The sequence below is a fragment of the Eschscholzia californica genome, unplaced genomic scaffold (genome assembly GCF_041429995.1).
Source record: "Eschscholzia californica isolate CP2 unplaced genomic scaffold, dmEscCali1.0.p SCAF_2, whole genome shotgun sequence".
Lineage (NCBI taxonomy): Eukaryota > Viridiplantae > Streptophyta > Magnoliopsida > Ranunculales > Papaveraceae > Eschscholzia > Eschscholzia californica.
In genome coordinates, this window is record NW_028238309.1 from 8,463,802 (window position 1) to 8,481,841 (window position 18,040).

Here is an 18,040-nt window from a genome sequence, read left to right on the forward strand (position 1 = left end):
AAATATTTTTGGACCCCAAAGGTAGTTCCGGAAAAGATTGAATTTTTTTTTGCCTTTGGAGGTAGAGGTGGAATTTTAACCCCGAGAGTTTGCTACACATTACGGGTGCCCGGATCCAAATTGTCTTGTGGGGGCCCATACCAGATACGGGCATTACCCGCCCAACCTGACGAACATTGGTGGGCGGGATTGGATGAAAAGGCTTACCCGAGCCCCCGCGCACACCCGAAACCGCATGCTAATGTCTGACGATGCCCGTAAAAATTGGTCTATTATTTGAATAGCTGGGATTAAATAAGCCCACTAAGAACTATTGTTCACATCTCAAAAAGGCACTCTATTGAATTAATGCCTCTTACGAATTCTAGTGTTGGGGTAATTAATTTTATCAGTCCAACTTTATACAAGATTTTCACTTTGTGTTTCAACGTGATACTATATTCTCAAAGACTCAAGTTCAAGCTAGTCTAAGAGGGTGTTTGATTTTTGCACTTATGCAGGCCGGCAATTTTAGGCCGTTTGTTTTTTCACTTAATAAGTGAATATCACTTGTAAGTGGGGTCAAAGTAAGTGCAAAAAAGTAAGCTCCAATTTGGAGCTTATTTTTTTGCACTTACTTTCTAAGTGCTAAAAAAAACATTTTTATCCCTACCGAATATAATAATTACCAAAATAATTATAACTAAACAGAAAATCTTAAACAATTGATAAGTAAAAAAATCTTTTTATGACTTTATCAATGACCCTTTTCCTTCTTTACTCATTCTTCACCTAAGTTTTTCTCTTAAATTTTTTTCACATCTCTTCCTTCATTAATCACGGAACCACCCAAACTCCATCATGCAACGTAAGGTCTTTCTCCTTCATAATTTTTAATTACCTGAGGTTAATATTTTCACCATAAAGAATTCATAAATCGTAATTCTCTTGTACCCAAACTCACGAGCATAATAAATTAGTATGAAATGTTATGTAAATACTTTAAGGTTAAAATAGACAATTTCTCATTTTTATGACATTTAGAATTAATATAAAAACAAAAATCAAGCACTTAGAAGTGATAGAAAACAAACTTCATATCACTTACAAGTGATATCACTTACAAAGTGATTATCACTTAGTAAGTGGTAGCACTTGTAAGTGCTAAAAAATCAAACACCCTCTAAGTTACATAGTCCCGCATCACTCATTTACAATGTAGAATGAGATTGAAAGTTTTTATATAAAGGTGGGAGGTTAAGTTTTCATTTATGAAGTTAAGGCTAGCTAAGTGGCTTTGAACTTAAGCTAAATGGTTGTGCGCTGAAGGGTGCCTAGTATATCTAAAACCTATTGCCAATAAGAAACTCGATGCCTGATTCACCCAAACCCGGAATGCCTGAGTGCATTAATGGGTATGTGCGGAATAATTTCCAAAAGTACTAGCCTGATTTGGTCGACTACCCTAATAGTCAAGTTCCTAACTCGACCGACCCCCCCCCCCCCCCCCCCCCCGACCCTTATGCAGGTCTACCAGTGGGCGCCCATACCTGATTTCCACCCTTACTTGGGGGTCAAGTCGAGCTGTCGGGCACTTATGGGACAAAAACGGTGAGTTAGTCCCAAATTGGGAGCCAAAACAAAAATCTTGCATTTTCACTCTGTGTTAGAACATGTAATTCAGAATTTATTATTTATCAATGTTAAACATTAAGAATTTCGATAAATTTATTTTGATGATTGCAAATCTCTTACAATCAAGACCGACCTTGGGGTGCAAGAGGGCAAAGCCTCGCTTCGAGCCCCCAGGGTCAAAAGGCCTCACATGGAGCCTACATAGAAATTTAAGAGATTTATTTTATCTCTATAAAGAATTACGAAAGAGATCAAGAAGGTTGTTTTAGCTAAATTGGTAGTAAGCATGTTAGAGAGTTTAAACAACGTAGGTTCAGTCTCAAGCATGAGCATTTTTTTTCTTTTAATTTTTTTTTTTGTTACTTTAGTTGACACTTCTAATACCACCACATTTACTAAACCTCCTCTACCATTGTACCTCCACTGCTACCACCACCATCACTAAACTTCAACACCATAACCACCACTATTAAATTGTATTTTTAAAATTACTTTAGTTGACACTTCTACCACCGTCGTGATTACTAAACCTCCACGTTTTTTTTTGAATCATTGAGCGTGTGCCTCGAACCCTTGACCTCTAGGTGGAAGATTATACCTCTTACCACTCCAACCAAGGGTCGTGATTACTAAACCTCCACGTTGTACCTCCACTACTATCAACGCGATTACTAAACCTCTACCATTGTACCTCTATTGTTACTAAACTTCAACACCACAACCACCATCAATATTAAACCTCCACGACCACAACCACCGTCAAACCACAACCAACACTATCAAAAGAAGGTTGAAATTTCTTTGGGCTGTTTTCTCAAAGAATCATCTTCTAAATACTTTCCTTTTTGGGTTAAAAAAAACTGAACAAGCTATTGACTCGCCGAGTTCCTCGTTGAACCACATCATCGGGAGATAGATTAAGGACTGCCGAGGGCTCTCCCCGAGCCCAAACCGATTTCCGAGTAACTTTATCCAATTGTTCGATTCGAATTACAAGTTATGAACACAAGTTTTATGTTTAAACCACATTATGTGCAAGAAAAATGTATAAAGTTCCGGTATATAATTTTTTTTTTTTTTTTGTGAAACGCGTCTAGGTCACATTCTTAAAACTGGCTTCGGGCCTCTGAGATCTCACGGCCAACCTTGTGAATAATTTTGTTTTAAGTTGTAACAAGTAAATGTTACCCACCTTCCATTTCATTGTGTACAATTCTAACATCTATATTCACTTTCTAAAGTTAACAATCAATGAAGATTTCGAAATTTTAGCTCCCACTTTGAATTTCCAATTTGAATTTCAAAAAACATTACCAAATAAAACTAGAATGCTTCAACGTCTTTTCTGTTGAATTGTCCTTGTTAAACTCATTAATAACGTTATTCTCAACTAGGGCAGCATAAAAGAGAATAACCACCCCAACAACATCAAAATTACTGACCGTACGATTATAATAAATTCGGATCTCAATGGCAAGAATATCTACTGGTATTTCTAAGATCTCGAGGAAGTCCCTATTTCCAAGCTGGCATCTTTTTATGTATTAAATAAAAATATCCAACACATTTATTCCTTAAGTACTTTACAAGTCAGCAGCACTAACTAGTCTAAAATACTAATCCCCATAAACGACCTCGGTGTTCACCTGAATTACAAGAATACCACTAACTTTAGTGCTAAGGTTCTTTCTGTAATTTCACCAAAAGCGATTGTTCTTTGTAACTTTCAAATGAAGGATTCTTTCGGCTCTTGGAAGGATGTTTTGGATTTTACCAGTTTTAAGTTGGAAAGAACCCTAATTTTATCAAGAGGTCTTTTATCAATTGTTTAATCACATCGGTCATTCCTAATTCTAACTTTGTGTTAGTAAAAATGTTTCAAAGGGTCGGTCGACAATAGGCCCAAAATAGAAATATAATGGGTTTGAGACTCAAATTTAGTTAGAAATTAGATAATATACTCTTTTTCTTTCTAATTCTTGATTTTTTTTTCTCGCGCAAATGTACAAATACATCACTGATGTGTTAGTTTTAGATATGTGTACGAACATGTTTATTTTTTGTGCAACACGGTATAAGTTGCAGGTTGCCTTACAGGTAATGGCAGCGTAAACGTACAACCAATGACTACTTCTCATGAAAGATTACGTACATCAGTTCGTTAATGTATTCAAATCTCTTACACCAGAGTACAAACACAATGATTCATTATCTTGTGAACGAGTTATGATTGCCATTACTTCTTTATCTTTAAAAAAAATCTAAATTTATCTGCCAAGGGAGAAAGGAAAAGAGACTCTAGTCGTGATGGTGTTGACAATTGTGACCTTTCAAACACCAAGTTCTTCGTGCTTTTCATATGTTTCATATATGCAACAGAAAAACCTAATCGTCAAGATTCGGTTGGCGTTTATTGCCACAAAATATGGTAATACGATTGTTCGAGATATCTGTTATATTAAATATGAATGTCATCTAACAAAACTAGCTACGTATTTCATTACTCCATAATGAACGTCGATAATTATACTTATGCACCATATAAGAGTTCTATAGAGGTCAAGATTACCCCAACGTAAACTAAATATACTAACACTTTCAACTTTTGATGGACAAAGCCTGATATTCGTAGAAAACAAATTCGAAACTAATAGAATTTGCAGCAACGTTCGACATACGAACCTCCAACTCATGAGAGAAACACAAACATCTCACAAATCATAACACAAATGCAACTGATATAATATACCAAAACCAACTTATTATTGATAAGTAATGTGAAACGTCTGTATATACATTATGTGATTAGAGGAGGGCAATCTGGTCAACAGTGGCGTGGCTGAGAATTCAAGGGTCCGGTGCAAAATTTTAATCGGGGTCCCTTTCTTAGAAGTCTCTTCTGGCGGCTAACAAAAAAATAACATTGGACTACCAAGTACCAACCATTTAGCACACCAACTGAGCTGTGTTGTTGATATATTTTAGAGTGGCTTCCGTGGTTTGAGGCGTGTAGCACACCAACTGAGCTGTGTTGTTGATATATTTATGAGGCTTTTAAACTACGTATTATGTCTTATCTTTGTATAAATTTCTCTGAAAACAGGCCCTTAGGGAGAGGGGGGTCCGGTGCGGTCTCACCGCTCGCACCCCCCCTCACCCACGCCCCTGCTGGTCAATCCCCGAGGATGGGTCATGGTCACATGGCTCAGATTGTATAGGAACAATATATTTCAGGATGAAATGACCGTACAGTAAGTAGTATGTACAATATTGTACAGGTCAACAGTTGGTAGCCCAAGTGGTTCCAAGGTGTTGACATAAACTCCAGAAATCCCTGGAGGTCCCAGGTTCGAATCCCAGAGAAGGTGGAATCTTTGGTTATTTGAATTGGGATTATTAGGGTATAAATAAGGTAGTGTAGTTGGGCTTTAGGCCATTTATCTAGTTGGACTATAGGCCAGGTTATGTTTGAGTGGGCTATAGGCCAGATCATGTTAGAGTTTGAGTGGGCGGGTAGCAAGCTTATCACATCTTTGATGTATTCAATGCCAATTGTACGACAATGTAATCGGTTTCCAAAAAAATATTGTACAGAACTGCGTGGAGGAGAGGAGTAGTGGTACAACAAGCTTTTGTCCTTTCAACAAAAAAAAAAAAAAAAAAAAAACAAGCTTTTGTCGTATGAACCAGAGTAGGGGTGGGAAAACGGTCCGGGAACCCGAGATCCGGCCCAATCCGCCCGGACCGTTAGTACCCGAAATCCGACTAGAACCCGAGCCGGGTATCCCGGCCCGTTATTTCGGGCGGGCGTGGGCGGGACTCGGGCAAGACCCTCTACCCGAGTCCCGGCCCAATATACCCGCCCGTTTAATGTCCGCCCGCCCGCCCGACTATTTAAACCTAAAAATATATTCATTATAAAAGAGACCCCAAACCCTCTTCTTCAGAAATCCTACAGCCTCCAGTGAGCCAACCCTCCACCGTCATCCACCATCCTCCTTCATTCTCCACAATCTTCCACCAGACTACAACTTCACCGGACCACCCCTTCACCACCGTACTTATCTTCATGCAATCTTCTTGATAAAGATGAACAGAGATATAGAAAATTAGGATTTGATGAGATGTTGAATGTGGTTTCTAAGATGGATTTTGATTCTTCTTGCAGAGGTAAAGATTCTAATCATGGATTCACTCCTCAGATGCAAAAAACTAGGGTTTGATTTCAGAAAAAGGGGAAAAAAGGTTGAACCTATAAGATTTATTTCAAGATGATGATATGGGGGTTTCAACATAATTAGGGTTTCTAAGAGTGAACAGTAAGTGAAGATTGATGGATTCACTCCTTATCTTCATGCAATCTTCTCTTCAACCAACAGTTCGAAGTTCAAAGGCAACATCTCTGATAAAATTGGTAGGTTCATTTAACCTTGTAAATCATCTTAACCCTTTTGTTATTTTTTGTAAATCAAAGTATAATGATCTTAAAATGATGTGATGTCTTTATATTGTGAAGATGATGTAATTTTGTGGTTTTTTGTTATGTAATTTTGTGAATATGATGTAAGTGAGTGAAGAAACAGAGAGTTGTGAGTTTTGGTCCTTCTACTATTTGAAGATAATTGTTTGATGTTGTTTTTATTGTAACATTAGCAAATGCTTCTCTTGTACTTAGTTTTTTATCCTTCTACTACTAATTAAAGAGTGATTCAAGGAAACAATATGAAAATTGATTTAGGGTTTGATTTTGATGTTATGATAATTAATGGATGCTTATAATAAAGAAATCTAGGGTTTTAAGATTTGCTTAAAAGAAATTAGGGTTTGATTTTAATTTATGGGGTTTTAAGATTTGCTTAAAAGAAATCTAGGGTTTTTCACTCTGTGACTCAAAGCTCAAACCCTAGGATTTCACGGGCAACCCGGAGCCCGATCGGCCCGTGTCCGCTAAAGCCCGATCGGGCTTGCGGGCACGGGCGGGCTGCGGGCAAGAGATTGAGGCTAAATGCCCGGCCCGATCCGCCCGACAATCAATGGCGGGCTACACCTTTCCGTGCCCGATCCGCCCGAGCCCGTAATAAAGGATGTCCGAACCCGCCCGAGCCCGCCCGATTCCCACCCCTAAACCAGAGTAGTGGTAGTGGTGGGTGTACGGATAGTGGTATTAATGTAATTTTGTTATGGTTTCAGGGGTATGTTAGTAATCATGTTTTGATTTTGAAACAGGTTTAATGGTGGTTTTTAATGAGTCACCAAGAGGCTTCTTCTCTCTTTCACACCCTTTACATAATAGTAGCATTTCTTCTCACTTCTTCCTTTCTCTCTTTTTTTTTTCTCTCTACCCTTTTTTTTATTAATAAGTTTTTCTCTTTCTCTTCTTTAACTTTCTTTTTTCATTTCTCTCTTATATATCTCTTGTTAATATTCTCTGATTCTTCTGAAAGCTCTCTCTCTCTCTCTCTCTCTCTCTCTCTTAACTCTAATGGCGGACATAACCCATCTCCCCATGGAACAACTTCAAGACCTTGAGTATTGTATTGATTCTAACCCTCCTTGGGGTTAGTTCCTTTCTCTCTCTCTTTATAATTATTATTCTCTCTGTCTAAATATGTCTTTAATTTTGTCTTTACTTTGTATCTGCTTTCAAGTTTTGTGTTTTCTTTGCATTTTCCATCTACCCGTTGGTGGGTTTATCTCAGAAATTCAAGACATGCGAAAATCATTTTGAACTTTGATCAGTTTTAGTGGGATTTCATTTATTTTTCTAGGAAATATCAGAAATGCCCGGGATTTTGATTTTAAAAAAAATACTACTACCAACTTAGAGATTTTGTTTCACAACCTAAGGGCATTTCTTTATTGGGGTTTGCTCATTTTTAGTTTATTTTTAGTTTAGAATGATTCTAGCTAAATGGGGTTTCTGTGTTTTGATTGCTACATTGTGGATGAACCCTATAATCAAATCATAAAAAGAGTAGGATTTCACATAGAAGTTCATGATCTTGTGTTTTGTTTGATTTCTCTTTAGTCTATATACTATAGAGTAGGTTTTCAGTTTCCAAAAAAGTGAAAATGATTCAGTTTCTTCAACCCTCAAGGAAGAAGTTATTCTACATTCAGTTCCCAGTTTGAGCTTCCCTGGGTTTTTGGCTTGTGCCCTATGTGGACCTGTATCCGATTTGGCGTGGATGGTCTAAGTTTTGTTTTTAGAGTTTTTAATTGAGCAAATGGCAGAAAACAATTAGTTTAATTGTGAATTCTATATGATCAACATAGAACAAAGATAGGAGTTAGATAGATAATTCTAAGGGATTTCAATCAGTGCGAAGGAGGTCTACCTGGTCACTTGAAATCAAATTTGTCTGTTAGGGTGTTAAGGGTTTCCACATTTTTGTTTAATATACAATCGACCCTGTGTTGGGTTTGACACTGAATTTGGTTGGGAAGTTTTGAGTAGGTGGAGATTGCTCTAGAGTATGCGTGAACTAATGGGATTATACTTAGCCACTGTGGACAATTTAGGCTTTTAAGGTTCGGACGATTAATGATAGAAGTTTCTTATTTTATTCTAGTTCAGCAGAAGGTAACCCAATATCTCTTTGGGTAGTTCTTTCCCCGACAGGAGTTGCATAACCTTATTACACAACATGTTCTATCCCATAATGATGTTTTGGTTGTAGCTGCGCACCAAATTATATGAGCCCTCGGAGAAGTAGGTTAGGTGAGGTTGGCTGAGAGTCCGAGACTGCATATACAAGCCTATCCTCTATTTGGGCAATGTGGATGGGACATTACTATTTTAGTAGAAAACAGGACGAAGCTAAGGTAGATACCAAATGAAAGTTGGTGTTTGATTGCATTAGTTCCGTTAAAACAATACACAGAGCTCTTAAACCAGTTGTTAATTGTTTCTTAGTACTCGATAGGTTGGGTAATACTAGTAAAGAAGACTTCTAATATTCTTGCCTAGTTAGGCACAGTACTCTAAGAGTTTCCCCATCATTTGCTTCTTTATTACACTAGTACCAACGGGGCAACAAATCATAAAGATATCCAATCATAAAATGCAAGACATGTTAAATCAAGTAAATGCTAAAATGCTACTGCATTTTACTATTTTATAACTTCTCTCTCAGGCACAGGCAAAAATGCTACCTTCCAGATTAACCCACACCCACTTAAAATCAGCACAATTTTGGCATATAATATATCATCGATAAATTACCTAGTACCCTACCATCAACCCTGTTGAAGCTTGCCAAAATGCATATAATACTTGCATATGTTTATCTTGCATTCCCTATTGACCGACAGTGAGCAATTCAGTATGCTAGTGACCATCGTTTTATTGAGTATTGAACGCTTATCGCAAATATAATTTATTTTCCTATTTATGATGGATGTTCTTACTCTTGCAGCTGAGACCATCACTTTGGCATTTCAAAACTACATCGTGATGCTGGGTACTACTGTTATGGTGCCATCCGCACTTGTCCCAGCAATGGGTGGATCTGATGTAAGATGAATCTCACTTTACCATTCATGTTACATGGTCTATATATGTTCTGTTTACATTCTCCTGTTCCTGTTTCTCCTACTGTCTTGTATCTATCAGAAACTTTGTTTTCCAAGAATCCTCTCCTTTGAGCCATGAAAAATCATAACGTAGTTTGAACGTTCAGCTTACGTAAGAGACTACTACGGCGGAAAAGGACTTTAAAAAATGAAAGAAAATAGAAAAGAATTCTGTCTTATGTAATTGAATATGGTTAATTGTCAAGTTATTCGTCTTTCCGGCGTCCATTAGAAAAGAATCGTAAGGGACATCTGGTGTAAGATTACTCAAATGTGTTCTTCTCTTTCCCTAATGTTTATATTGACGTTCTCTTTCATTCATTCCTTCTTTAAACTGAGCAGGGTGATAAGATACGGGTAATACAAACTCTATTATTTGTATCCGGCGTCAACACACTTCTACAAGCACTATTTGGAACAAGGTTGCCAACAGTCGTGGGTGGTTCTTTTGCTTATCTTGTACCTGTCGTTTATATTATAGGCGATTCGTCACTGCAGCGAATTGCTGAACCTCATGAAGTAAGCTCTTCCCCTATCTTCTCTTTACTTCTGTTCCTCAAATTTGATGAGGTGGGTAGATTTACAGAAATTTGTTGTTGACGTGTAGAGATTCTTAGAAACTATGCGAGCAATTCAAGGAGCACTCATTGTCGCTTCAAGCTTACAGATCATTCTGGGTTACAGCCAACTTTGGGGCCTTTTCTCAAGGTATGGTTGAGCTTCTATTTCACTTCCTGTGGTTGTTCTATAATATGCTCGAGCTGCAGTCTTAAGATATGTTGTGGTATTCTTCACAGATTTTTCAGCCCACTTGGTATGGCGCCTGTTGTCGGATTGGTTGGTTTGGGATTGTTCGATAGAGGGTTTCCTATAGTAAGTCTTGCAGCTAGAGACATCTCTTTCTTTCTACTGATCAAATATGTTTAAAGCTCAATGTTGGAGATAAGCTATCATCTGAGAACCAGTTAAAGTTTGTTTTGAGTCTTATTTGGACATACATTCATGTGATGCAGAGGCTGTAAGGTATCAATGGGTTGGTAAACTACTGGGAACAAGATATTTATTCTTATTTCCTGAAAAGGGAAATTATTTCCTAGGGAAATAAGTACACACTGACATATTACCGGATTTGGTGTGAGTGTAGCCTACGTCGACCTCCTTGAGTTTGTGATGTAAATGCGTAGGCTGAAGAAACTATTGAGGTTTACAATAAGAAGAAAAATACTATTTCCTCTATTAGAATCAAATGAACAATCAAAATAGATTCCAGATATCTGAAAAAAAAAAAGCTGAAATCTCCGAGAAACTGCAATAGTTTGAAACAATAAATAATAACGGACAACCAAGCGAAAGAGGTCACTCGACTGGGACTTATAGAAAAGGACACCTCATGCATAAGGGAAACTTTCTTATATTTATCTCCTAAACTTGAACACAAAGTAAATAACATTAACTGAAAGTAAATAATTAGAAGTAGATTAATCCATTTAGCGGGGCTGCTCGATTGGGAATTAGAGTGGACCTACGCGGTTAAGTGTTTGTTTGGTATTTGGCTTTAATGATTTATCTTGTGTTTCTTCATTTGTTTTAGGTGGCAAATTGTGTTGAAATTGGGATTCCTATGCTGTTGTTAGTCATTGCATTGTCACAAGTAAGTGATTCTGTATCATTGTGATAACCGGCCTTTGCTTATGAGTTTTTTTTTGCCTTTCCTTATAATGTGCTCATTGTGCATTATGGTCTTATCTGCAGTACCTGAAGCATATTAGGCCCGTCAGAGATGTTCCCATATTTGAACGGTTTCCAGTACTTATCTGTGTCGCAATCATATGGCTCTACTCCTTTGTCTTGACCGCAGGTGGGGCTTATAAAGGTAGACCGCCTAGGACTCAGCACAGTTGTCGTACTGACAGAGCTAATCTCATATATGACGCCCCTTGGTAAGTAACGAGGAGCTGATTCAGTTCTGCTACATCTTCTAAGATGGCATTAATTTATCTGAAGTTCCATGTAATGCTCAATTTCAGGTTCAAGTTTCCATATCCTCTTCAATGGGGTGCACCAACTTTCAGCGTCGGCCATACAGTTGCCATGATGGCTGGAGCCTTAGTTTCCATGATAGAGGTACCGTTTCTTTTGAATCCTTCATTGGTTTATGATCCACAATTCCAAATTCCATTTGTTGCTAGATTGAGCTTGTTGAAGAAATTAACCAATCAAACTTGGGCACGTAAATCAAATATGCAATTGGTTACTATATTACTCTATTATGTTTTGAAGTAACTAATAGATCAAAACTTGGATAGTCTAGAAAATAGTGAAAAAGTAAGATTCATTTTATCAGATTTTGTCGTGATGATTCTGTCTATCTTATACCCATATCTGCAGTCAACTGGTGCATATAAAGCAGCATCTCGCTTGGCGATAGCGACTCCTCCTCCTGCCTATGTTTTGAGTCGCGGCATTGGTTGGCAGGTAAACTACTGAAACTCTACACTTTCTGCTACCAGTTATTTAGTTTCCCTAGATTTTACTTGGATTAGTTTTGTTTTCCTTCTATCAGATCTGAATTCTAGTCTGATAATAGAGTACTACAAAAAGTAGATCAACCTTCGAGAAAAATAAAATGTAGAGTAGTCTTTGAAGTTGAACTCGTCGATTGTTTAGTTCATATACCGAGCTAGATTGTGTTTATTATCTTTAATGAATTGAATCTGTGAGCACAGGCAAAAACTACAATGACCCTTGACTAGGTTAGCTGGAAATATTTTGTTGAGTGAGGATTGTTCAAGGTACAGTTTGAGAAAAACGAGAGTAATACAAGGTTACGAATAGGGGTTGGAAACGGGCCAGGCTCAGGTATCCATGGGTACTACAGACCCCGGGCCGTCGTTCCGGGCTTTAAATATTATTGCAGGCAAAGATCGTCCTAGTTCTTTCTAATCCTTTTGTTCGTACTTTGACGTATTGGTTTTGCAGGGAATAGGAACTTTGCTTCATGGCCTTTGCGGAACTGTTACTGGTTCTACTGTATCAGTGTAAGTGCGTACACTTTAGAAGACGGAAATGAGCAAGTTACACTTAACTTTTATTGTTATAATCGAAATGATAGTTGTGTCCATAATTTCTAGGGAAAACGTGGGGCTTCTTGGGCTGACTCGAGTTGGAAGTAGAAGGGTTGTTCAAATATCAGCTGGATTTATGATATTATTTTCTCTCCTCGGTACGTTTTTATCAATTCCTGAAACACAAGCAAGCCCTGGATACTGTTGGGAAGATCACGATACTTATACCACTCTGCTTTTTTACCTTTTTAATCACATGCAGGAAAGTTTGGAGCTCTCTTTGCATCTATACCATTTCCGATATTTGCTGGACTATATTGTATTCTATTCGGTCTTGTGGGTATGATATTGTTAGCTCTGTCATGTTCTCTTGCTCCCCCACCCCCCTCACCCCCATGTTTTCTTGCATTTCACTTGTTCTGACTATCTCGTTCGTTTGCAGCTTCAGTTGGGTTATCATTCCTGCAGTTTACCAACATGAATTCAATGAGAAACCTCTTCATCACTGGGCTTTCGCTGTTCCTTGGGATATCTATCCCAAACTATTTTAACGAGTTCTGGTTAACCGCTCGTCATGGAGCTGTTCATACTCATGCAGGATGGGTTAGTTGAGATCCCTACAATTTTCTTTCTAGTTTTAGAAAGAAATCTTACTTTTCTATCTTACCAACGCCCCACTTGTAGCTCCAAGACTGGATTTTATGGGTCGTTTAATTCTAATATTTGTTCGATTACAAAGTTCATTCCATATTATGATAATTTTTTCATGTGCAGTTTGATGCATTCCTGAATACAATCTTCTCCTCCCCACCGACTGTCGGATTGATCGTTGCCGTGATTCTTGATAATACATTAGAAGTGGAGAAGTCAAAGAAAGATCGAGGAATGCCATGGTGGGTGAAATTCAGAACTTTCAGAGGTGATAATAGAAATGAAGAATTCTACACTTTACCCTTTAATCTCAACAGGTTCTTTCCACCTACCTAACAAGAAGCTCAATTAAAGTGGGTGATAGAATGACAGAAGTCCTTTTGAATATAAGAAAGAGAGTGGGTGGGTGGATCGGATCTTGATGAAATTGAGAATTGCAGGTTAATGTTGAAAATGAAATCCAATTCTGATCTTTGGCTTCTTAGAAAAGCATAACTGTATTTTTTGGATCTTTTTTTTTGGCCCAAATAGAATTATTGTAGAGAATTTGATCCAAATACTCTCTAATGTAATAAGAAAGAAGGAAATAACATCATTAATTTATTTATTTTTTGTTTGGAAAGTTAAGCTTATTTTTCTAGGAGACTAAAAAATTGATTCTAAGAGCATCTCCATCACTCCATGGGACCCTAAAAAAAATCTAGAATACCTAGGTATCAAGTGTCAATTAAGATTCTCAGTAGCAAAATAGAGTTCTTCTACATATGTTACGTCTTCAACATGAGATCCAAAAAAGCTCTATTTGATACACATATCACTCCTAAGTTAAGAGGAAAAGGAAATTATTGATGATGTCGCACAGTTGGTTTTCCAGATTTCTTCTTGATGATCAAGACTTTCAGTCAGATGATGAACTCTCACTGAGTTAGTGATGAAATCCCTGTGGGACAAAGCCTGCAAAAAACGAAGAAGACACACTGACGCCCAAGTCAGTGGGGTGTTTTTGCAGCTTAAAGAAATATGTCAAAGGTCCGAGGGTAGAAGATGACCTTCAATCTCTTTTTAAGACAAACCGATATGCTAGATATTGGTTTAGATGACCGCGATGGAGCATGACTGAGAAGATGCGAGGTTAATTAAAGCAGGGTTTTGATGATAATATGCGTATATGGTCATTTGGAAAATACTATCTAATGAGTGTGTATCTTCTGAAATTGATAGATCTACTGACACATAATAACTCGTGTAAGAAAGTGAATCGTTGGCATTGCCCGACCGTCCACGTCATTGTTGTTTTCTTCAAGCAGATATGAGTTCAAGGAGACAGAGCTCAGTCTAGTTTATCTCTTTACTTTGTGTCTCTGGCCAAAATAGAGCTCAGGTTGTGAAGCTGACTTGAATTCACATTCCTTCTTGCCTCGAGAGAGAGAGAGAGAGCGGCCTCAAGGTACCGGGCTAACTTCTACGAACCTCTCTGTATTGATCCGAGACCAAAGCAGAGTTCTTGCTAGAGTCGGTTCAAATTCACTTCTTTGCTTCTCTTTGGGCCAGCGCAAGGTTCAAGGTTCAAGGTTCTCAAAGAATTCATGGCAACATCCCATATCAATGCTCAGGTGGCAAAGGCTCGTAGGATCCACCTTCCTAATGAGTTTGATGATGGTTTGCTTACATGTAATCTCGGATAATCTATTGACTTATTGACATGGTCAATGTTGATCAATATTTGGCTCAGCAGTTACAAAAAATGGTTTCCTATTGGCTAAAATATTAAAGTTTGATGAGTTAGCATTTAGAGACACTTGACATTCTAAATTTAGAGCAATGCTAGAAATGGCTTCAAGTAACCCAAACCTGAACATAATCAACGATTTTCATTTCCAGGTCAACTATTTCTCTCTCTCGATGCATTTTTTCACGTTCTTGATGGATGATTAATGATTCTTACTTAGGTCCGGAGTAGGTCTATTTGTGTAGTCTCTTCTATATTATTTTGCCTAGAATTAGTATGGGTGCCTCTATAGGCGCCTCCTCAATTTACTATAGGGGCCTCCCAAAAGTGTTTGACCACAGTCAACTCCCGACAGCTTTAGGCGCCCCCACTCTGACTCACCAATCCGAGGCCCATGGTATTGGTTAGAAGTGGGACAACCTGAAAGGAGATGGACTGGCCAATGAAATAAAAATAGGGTTAATTCCGTTTTGGCCCCCAATTTGTGACCAACTGGCCGTTTTGGCCCCCATAAGTGTCCGGCAGTTCGTTTTGGCCCCAAAAAATTCCTAAATGGCCCCAAATTTTTTCAACCTCCCAATTTTACCCCCATGGCATTTCTGTAATTATCTTTTTTTTCTTTTTCTTTGTCCACCTCATCTAACAATCACCACATCACCTGTCCACCTCACCCTTCTTCTCCGGCGAAAGGTTGCCGGCCGGAATAAAAAATTCCGGCCGGCCACCTTTACCCATAAAAAAAAAAAAAAAAAAAAATTTTTTTTCTTCATCTTCTTCATTTCTCTCTCTTCTTCATCTCCTTCTTTCTCTCTCTTCTCCATCTCCTTCTTTCTCTCTCTTCTCCTTCTTTCTCTCTCTTCTCCTTCTTTCTCTCTTCTTCCTCTTTCTCTCTAACCCCTCTCTCTTCTCTCTCTATAAATCCGGCGAAGGGGCGGAGCCCCTTCGCCGGAGAACCAGACCTTGAAGGTCTGGTTGTAGAAACCAGACCTTCAAGGTCTGGTTGTAGAAACCAGATCTCGGTCTGGTTGGAAACCAGACCGAGTCTGGTTTCTACAACCAGACCTTGAAGGTCTGGTTTCTACAACCAGACCTTCAAGGTCTGGTTCTCCGGCGAAGGGGCTCCGCCCCTTCGCCGGATTTATAGAGAGAGAAGAGAGAGGGGTTAGAGAGAAAGAGGAAGAAGAGAGAAAGAAGGAGAAGAGAGAGAAAGAAGGAGAAGAGAGAGAAAGAAGGAGAAGAGAGAGAAAGAAGGAGATGAAGAAGAGGGAGAAAGAAGGAGATGAAGAAGAGAGAGAAATGAAGAAGATGAAGAAAAAAAAAAATTTTTTTTTTTTTTTTTATGGGTAAAGGTGGCCGGCCGGAATTTTTTATTCCGGCCGGCAACCTTTCGCCGGAGAAGAAGGGTGAGGTGGACAGGTGATGTGGTGATTGTTAGATGAGGTGGACAAAGAAAAAGAAAAAAAAGATAATTACAGAAATGCCATGGGGGTAAAATTGGGAGGTTGAAAAAATTTGGGGCCATTTAGGAATTTTTTGGGGCCAAAACGAACTGCCGGACACTTATGGGGGCCAAAACGGCCAGTTGGTCACAAATTGGGGGCCAAAACGGAATTAACCCATAAAAATAAGACTTAGTTTTTCTTATTTTAACTAATTCACATGGATATAGTAAGCCTTGTTTGGTCTGCTTGAATCTTCCTTCAGGAAGAGAGTATCTCGTCTTGTCAGAAATATGATCCAGACATGATATATCATATATGTGTGGACATATACGAACGTACGAAGAACGAATAAAATGCGGATATGGTCTAATGGTTTTTGATTCATCTGTCATTATCATTATAGACGTCACTAACAAAGATAGAGTCTTCGGATGGCCCAGTCCGAAACCTAGCTTTAGGTTTCGACTAGGACAGACCCAACCTTCTAATCAAGCTACGATTTCATGGATTTTCTCTTGCGCTTTCATGGTTAGGGTTATTGGTTTCACAGTGAGGGTTCTTCATTTCATGGATTCAAAAGATGAAAAAAGTCAAAATACCATTTGATGATGGTTAGGGTTCTTCATTTCATGGTTAGGGTTTTTCTTTCAAGGTTAGGGTTCTTCGTTTCATGAAAAATCAAAAATACCATTTGATAATGGTTAGGGTTCTTCGTTTCATGCAACCCCTTATTTGTGGGGAGGGGGGCAGACAGGGCGACCGCCCCTGGGCCCCCACCTCAAAAGGGCTCACTTCCTATAAAATGGCCAGAGTTAACTTTTATATAATATACAATACCCACTTAATCATCTAACGATTATTAGCTTCACTAGAAGGGTGATGGTCTATATTTTGAATTTTTTTTGTTCGATGAGAGTATAATTGCTAAATCAATCTTTGTTTTGCTCCACTACACTTTGTCTTAATTATTTTTTATTTTTGGTGTATTTCGTTAATTTTTGAAGTGTTTTTTAAGAAATAGAAAGTTAAGTGTTTTTTCAAAAAAAAAAACAATACACATAAATAAATACACATGTGAATCATCTATGAATTTCATCATCTTACATTTTGTTTAATTTTTTGCTCGTAATTTGTTTTTGTACGAAAAATCCGCAATTAAATTTTACCCAGGGCCCTCAAATCATGAGACACAACTCTGGTTTCATGGATCAAGAAATCGCAGAAAAAACGAAGCTTTGATGGTTGATCAAGAACTAATAACTTCATTTGTTTTAGGTAGAGAATGTATGAAAGACTCGAAAACAAGTGATGAGACATGAAAATGCCCCATCTGAATCTCTTAACTCGAGTTAGTTAGTCTATTTCGAGCGGTTACTCTGATGATTTGTAAGTTTCTCTTGTTCAGGTGTCTTGTATGAAATTGTGCTCGAAAATTAGATAAAAACGGGAGAAAGTCACACAAAAGGGCAGTTTGGTCATTTGGAGATTAGAGTATTCTGAAAATTTTGATACTCGGATGTAAAGTGGAGTCTAAGACGAACCCACCGGCGAAAGCGGAAGTCAAATTGGAGCCCCGGTGAGAGAGTTAGCTCAAGTCAAAGATGAGAGTCAATGAGGGTTGACCAAATCAGCCGGAGACACATGGCGCAAATCGTGAGGCTTAAAGGAAAGTTTTCGGTACAGTGTTGGGCGTTGAGAGTACACACTCGGGATTTTCCTATGGGCACGATTCCGTGTATTCGCATTCATGCAAGTTACCGTGTGTACCTGGTGTCAGCTAGCAAATCGAATGGTCGGAAGCTCTCCCGCACACATGGCTATATCTCAAAACACGTTACATGCTATTAAATTGGTCTGCAATGCATGGAATCAAGGCCACAAACAACACGTCAACACCAGCCTCACGGATAGGATTAATTCCAAATCTTTTCTACCCACTTTCTCTCACATCTAACAATCTTAAT

At 38.4% G+C, this 18,040-nt stretch overlaps 1 protein-coding gene across 5 annotated transcripts; it reads left to right on the plus strand.

Moving 5' to 3' along the window:
• The first annotated feature begins 6,804 nt into the window (after window positions 1-6,804).
• LOC147555912 (Xanthine/uracil permease family protein) lies at window positions 6,805-13,527 on the plus strand. Of its 5 annotated transcripts, none has more exons than XM_086663621.1 (15): window positions 7,225-8,439; window positions 8,531-8,689; window positions 9,033-9,130; window positions 9,532-9,708; window positions 9,797-9,897; window positions 9,987-10,062; window positions 10,781-10,840; window positions 10,942-11,129; window positions 11,217-11,313; window positions 11,578-11,664; window positions 12,169-12,227; window positions 12,321-12,412; window positions 12,517-12,594; window positions 12,697-12,857; window positions 13,029-13,527. In XM_086663621.1, the coding sequence occupies exons 3-15, from the start codon at window positions 9,071-9,073 to the stop codon at window positions 13,239-13,241; spliced, it is 1,449 nt and encodes a 482-aa protein (XP_086519747.1). In that variant the 5' UTR covers window positions 7,225-8,439; window positions 8,531-8,689; window positions 9,033-9,070; the 3' UTR covers window positions 13,242-13,527. The 5 variants fall into 5 exon arrangements, with proteins under 5 accessions (XP_086519744.1, XP_086519747.1, XP_086519748.1 ...); XM_086663620.1 differs by having other exon boundaries at window positions 7,295-8,439; window positions 8,541-8,689; XM_086663618.1 differs by lacking the exons at window positions 7,225-8,439; window positions 8,531-8,689 and adding an exon at window positions 6,805-7,172.
• Window positions 13,528-18,040: the final 4,513 nt, after the last annotated feature.

Bases quoted from the DNA above. Each gene is read 5' to 3' on its own strand.
- LOC147555912 (XM_086663618.1), top strand. From the start codon at position 7,097: ATGGCGGACATAACCCATCTCCCCATGGAACAACTTCAAGACCTTGAG. The intron at 9,131-9,531 runs GTAAGATGAATC...TAAACTGAGCAG, and splicing joins CAGCAATGGGTGGATCTGAT to GGTGATAAGATACGGGTAAT. The intron at 10,841-10,941 runs GTAAGTGATTCT...TCTTATCTGCAG, and splicing joins TAGTCATTGCATTGTCACAA to TACCTGAAGCATATTAGGCC.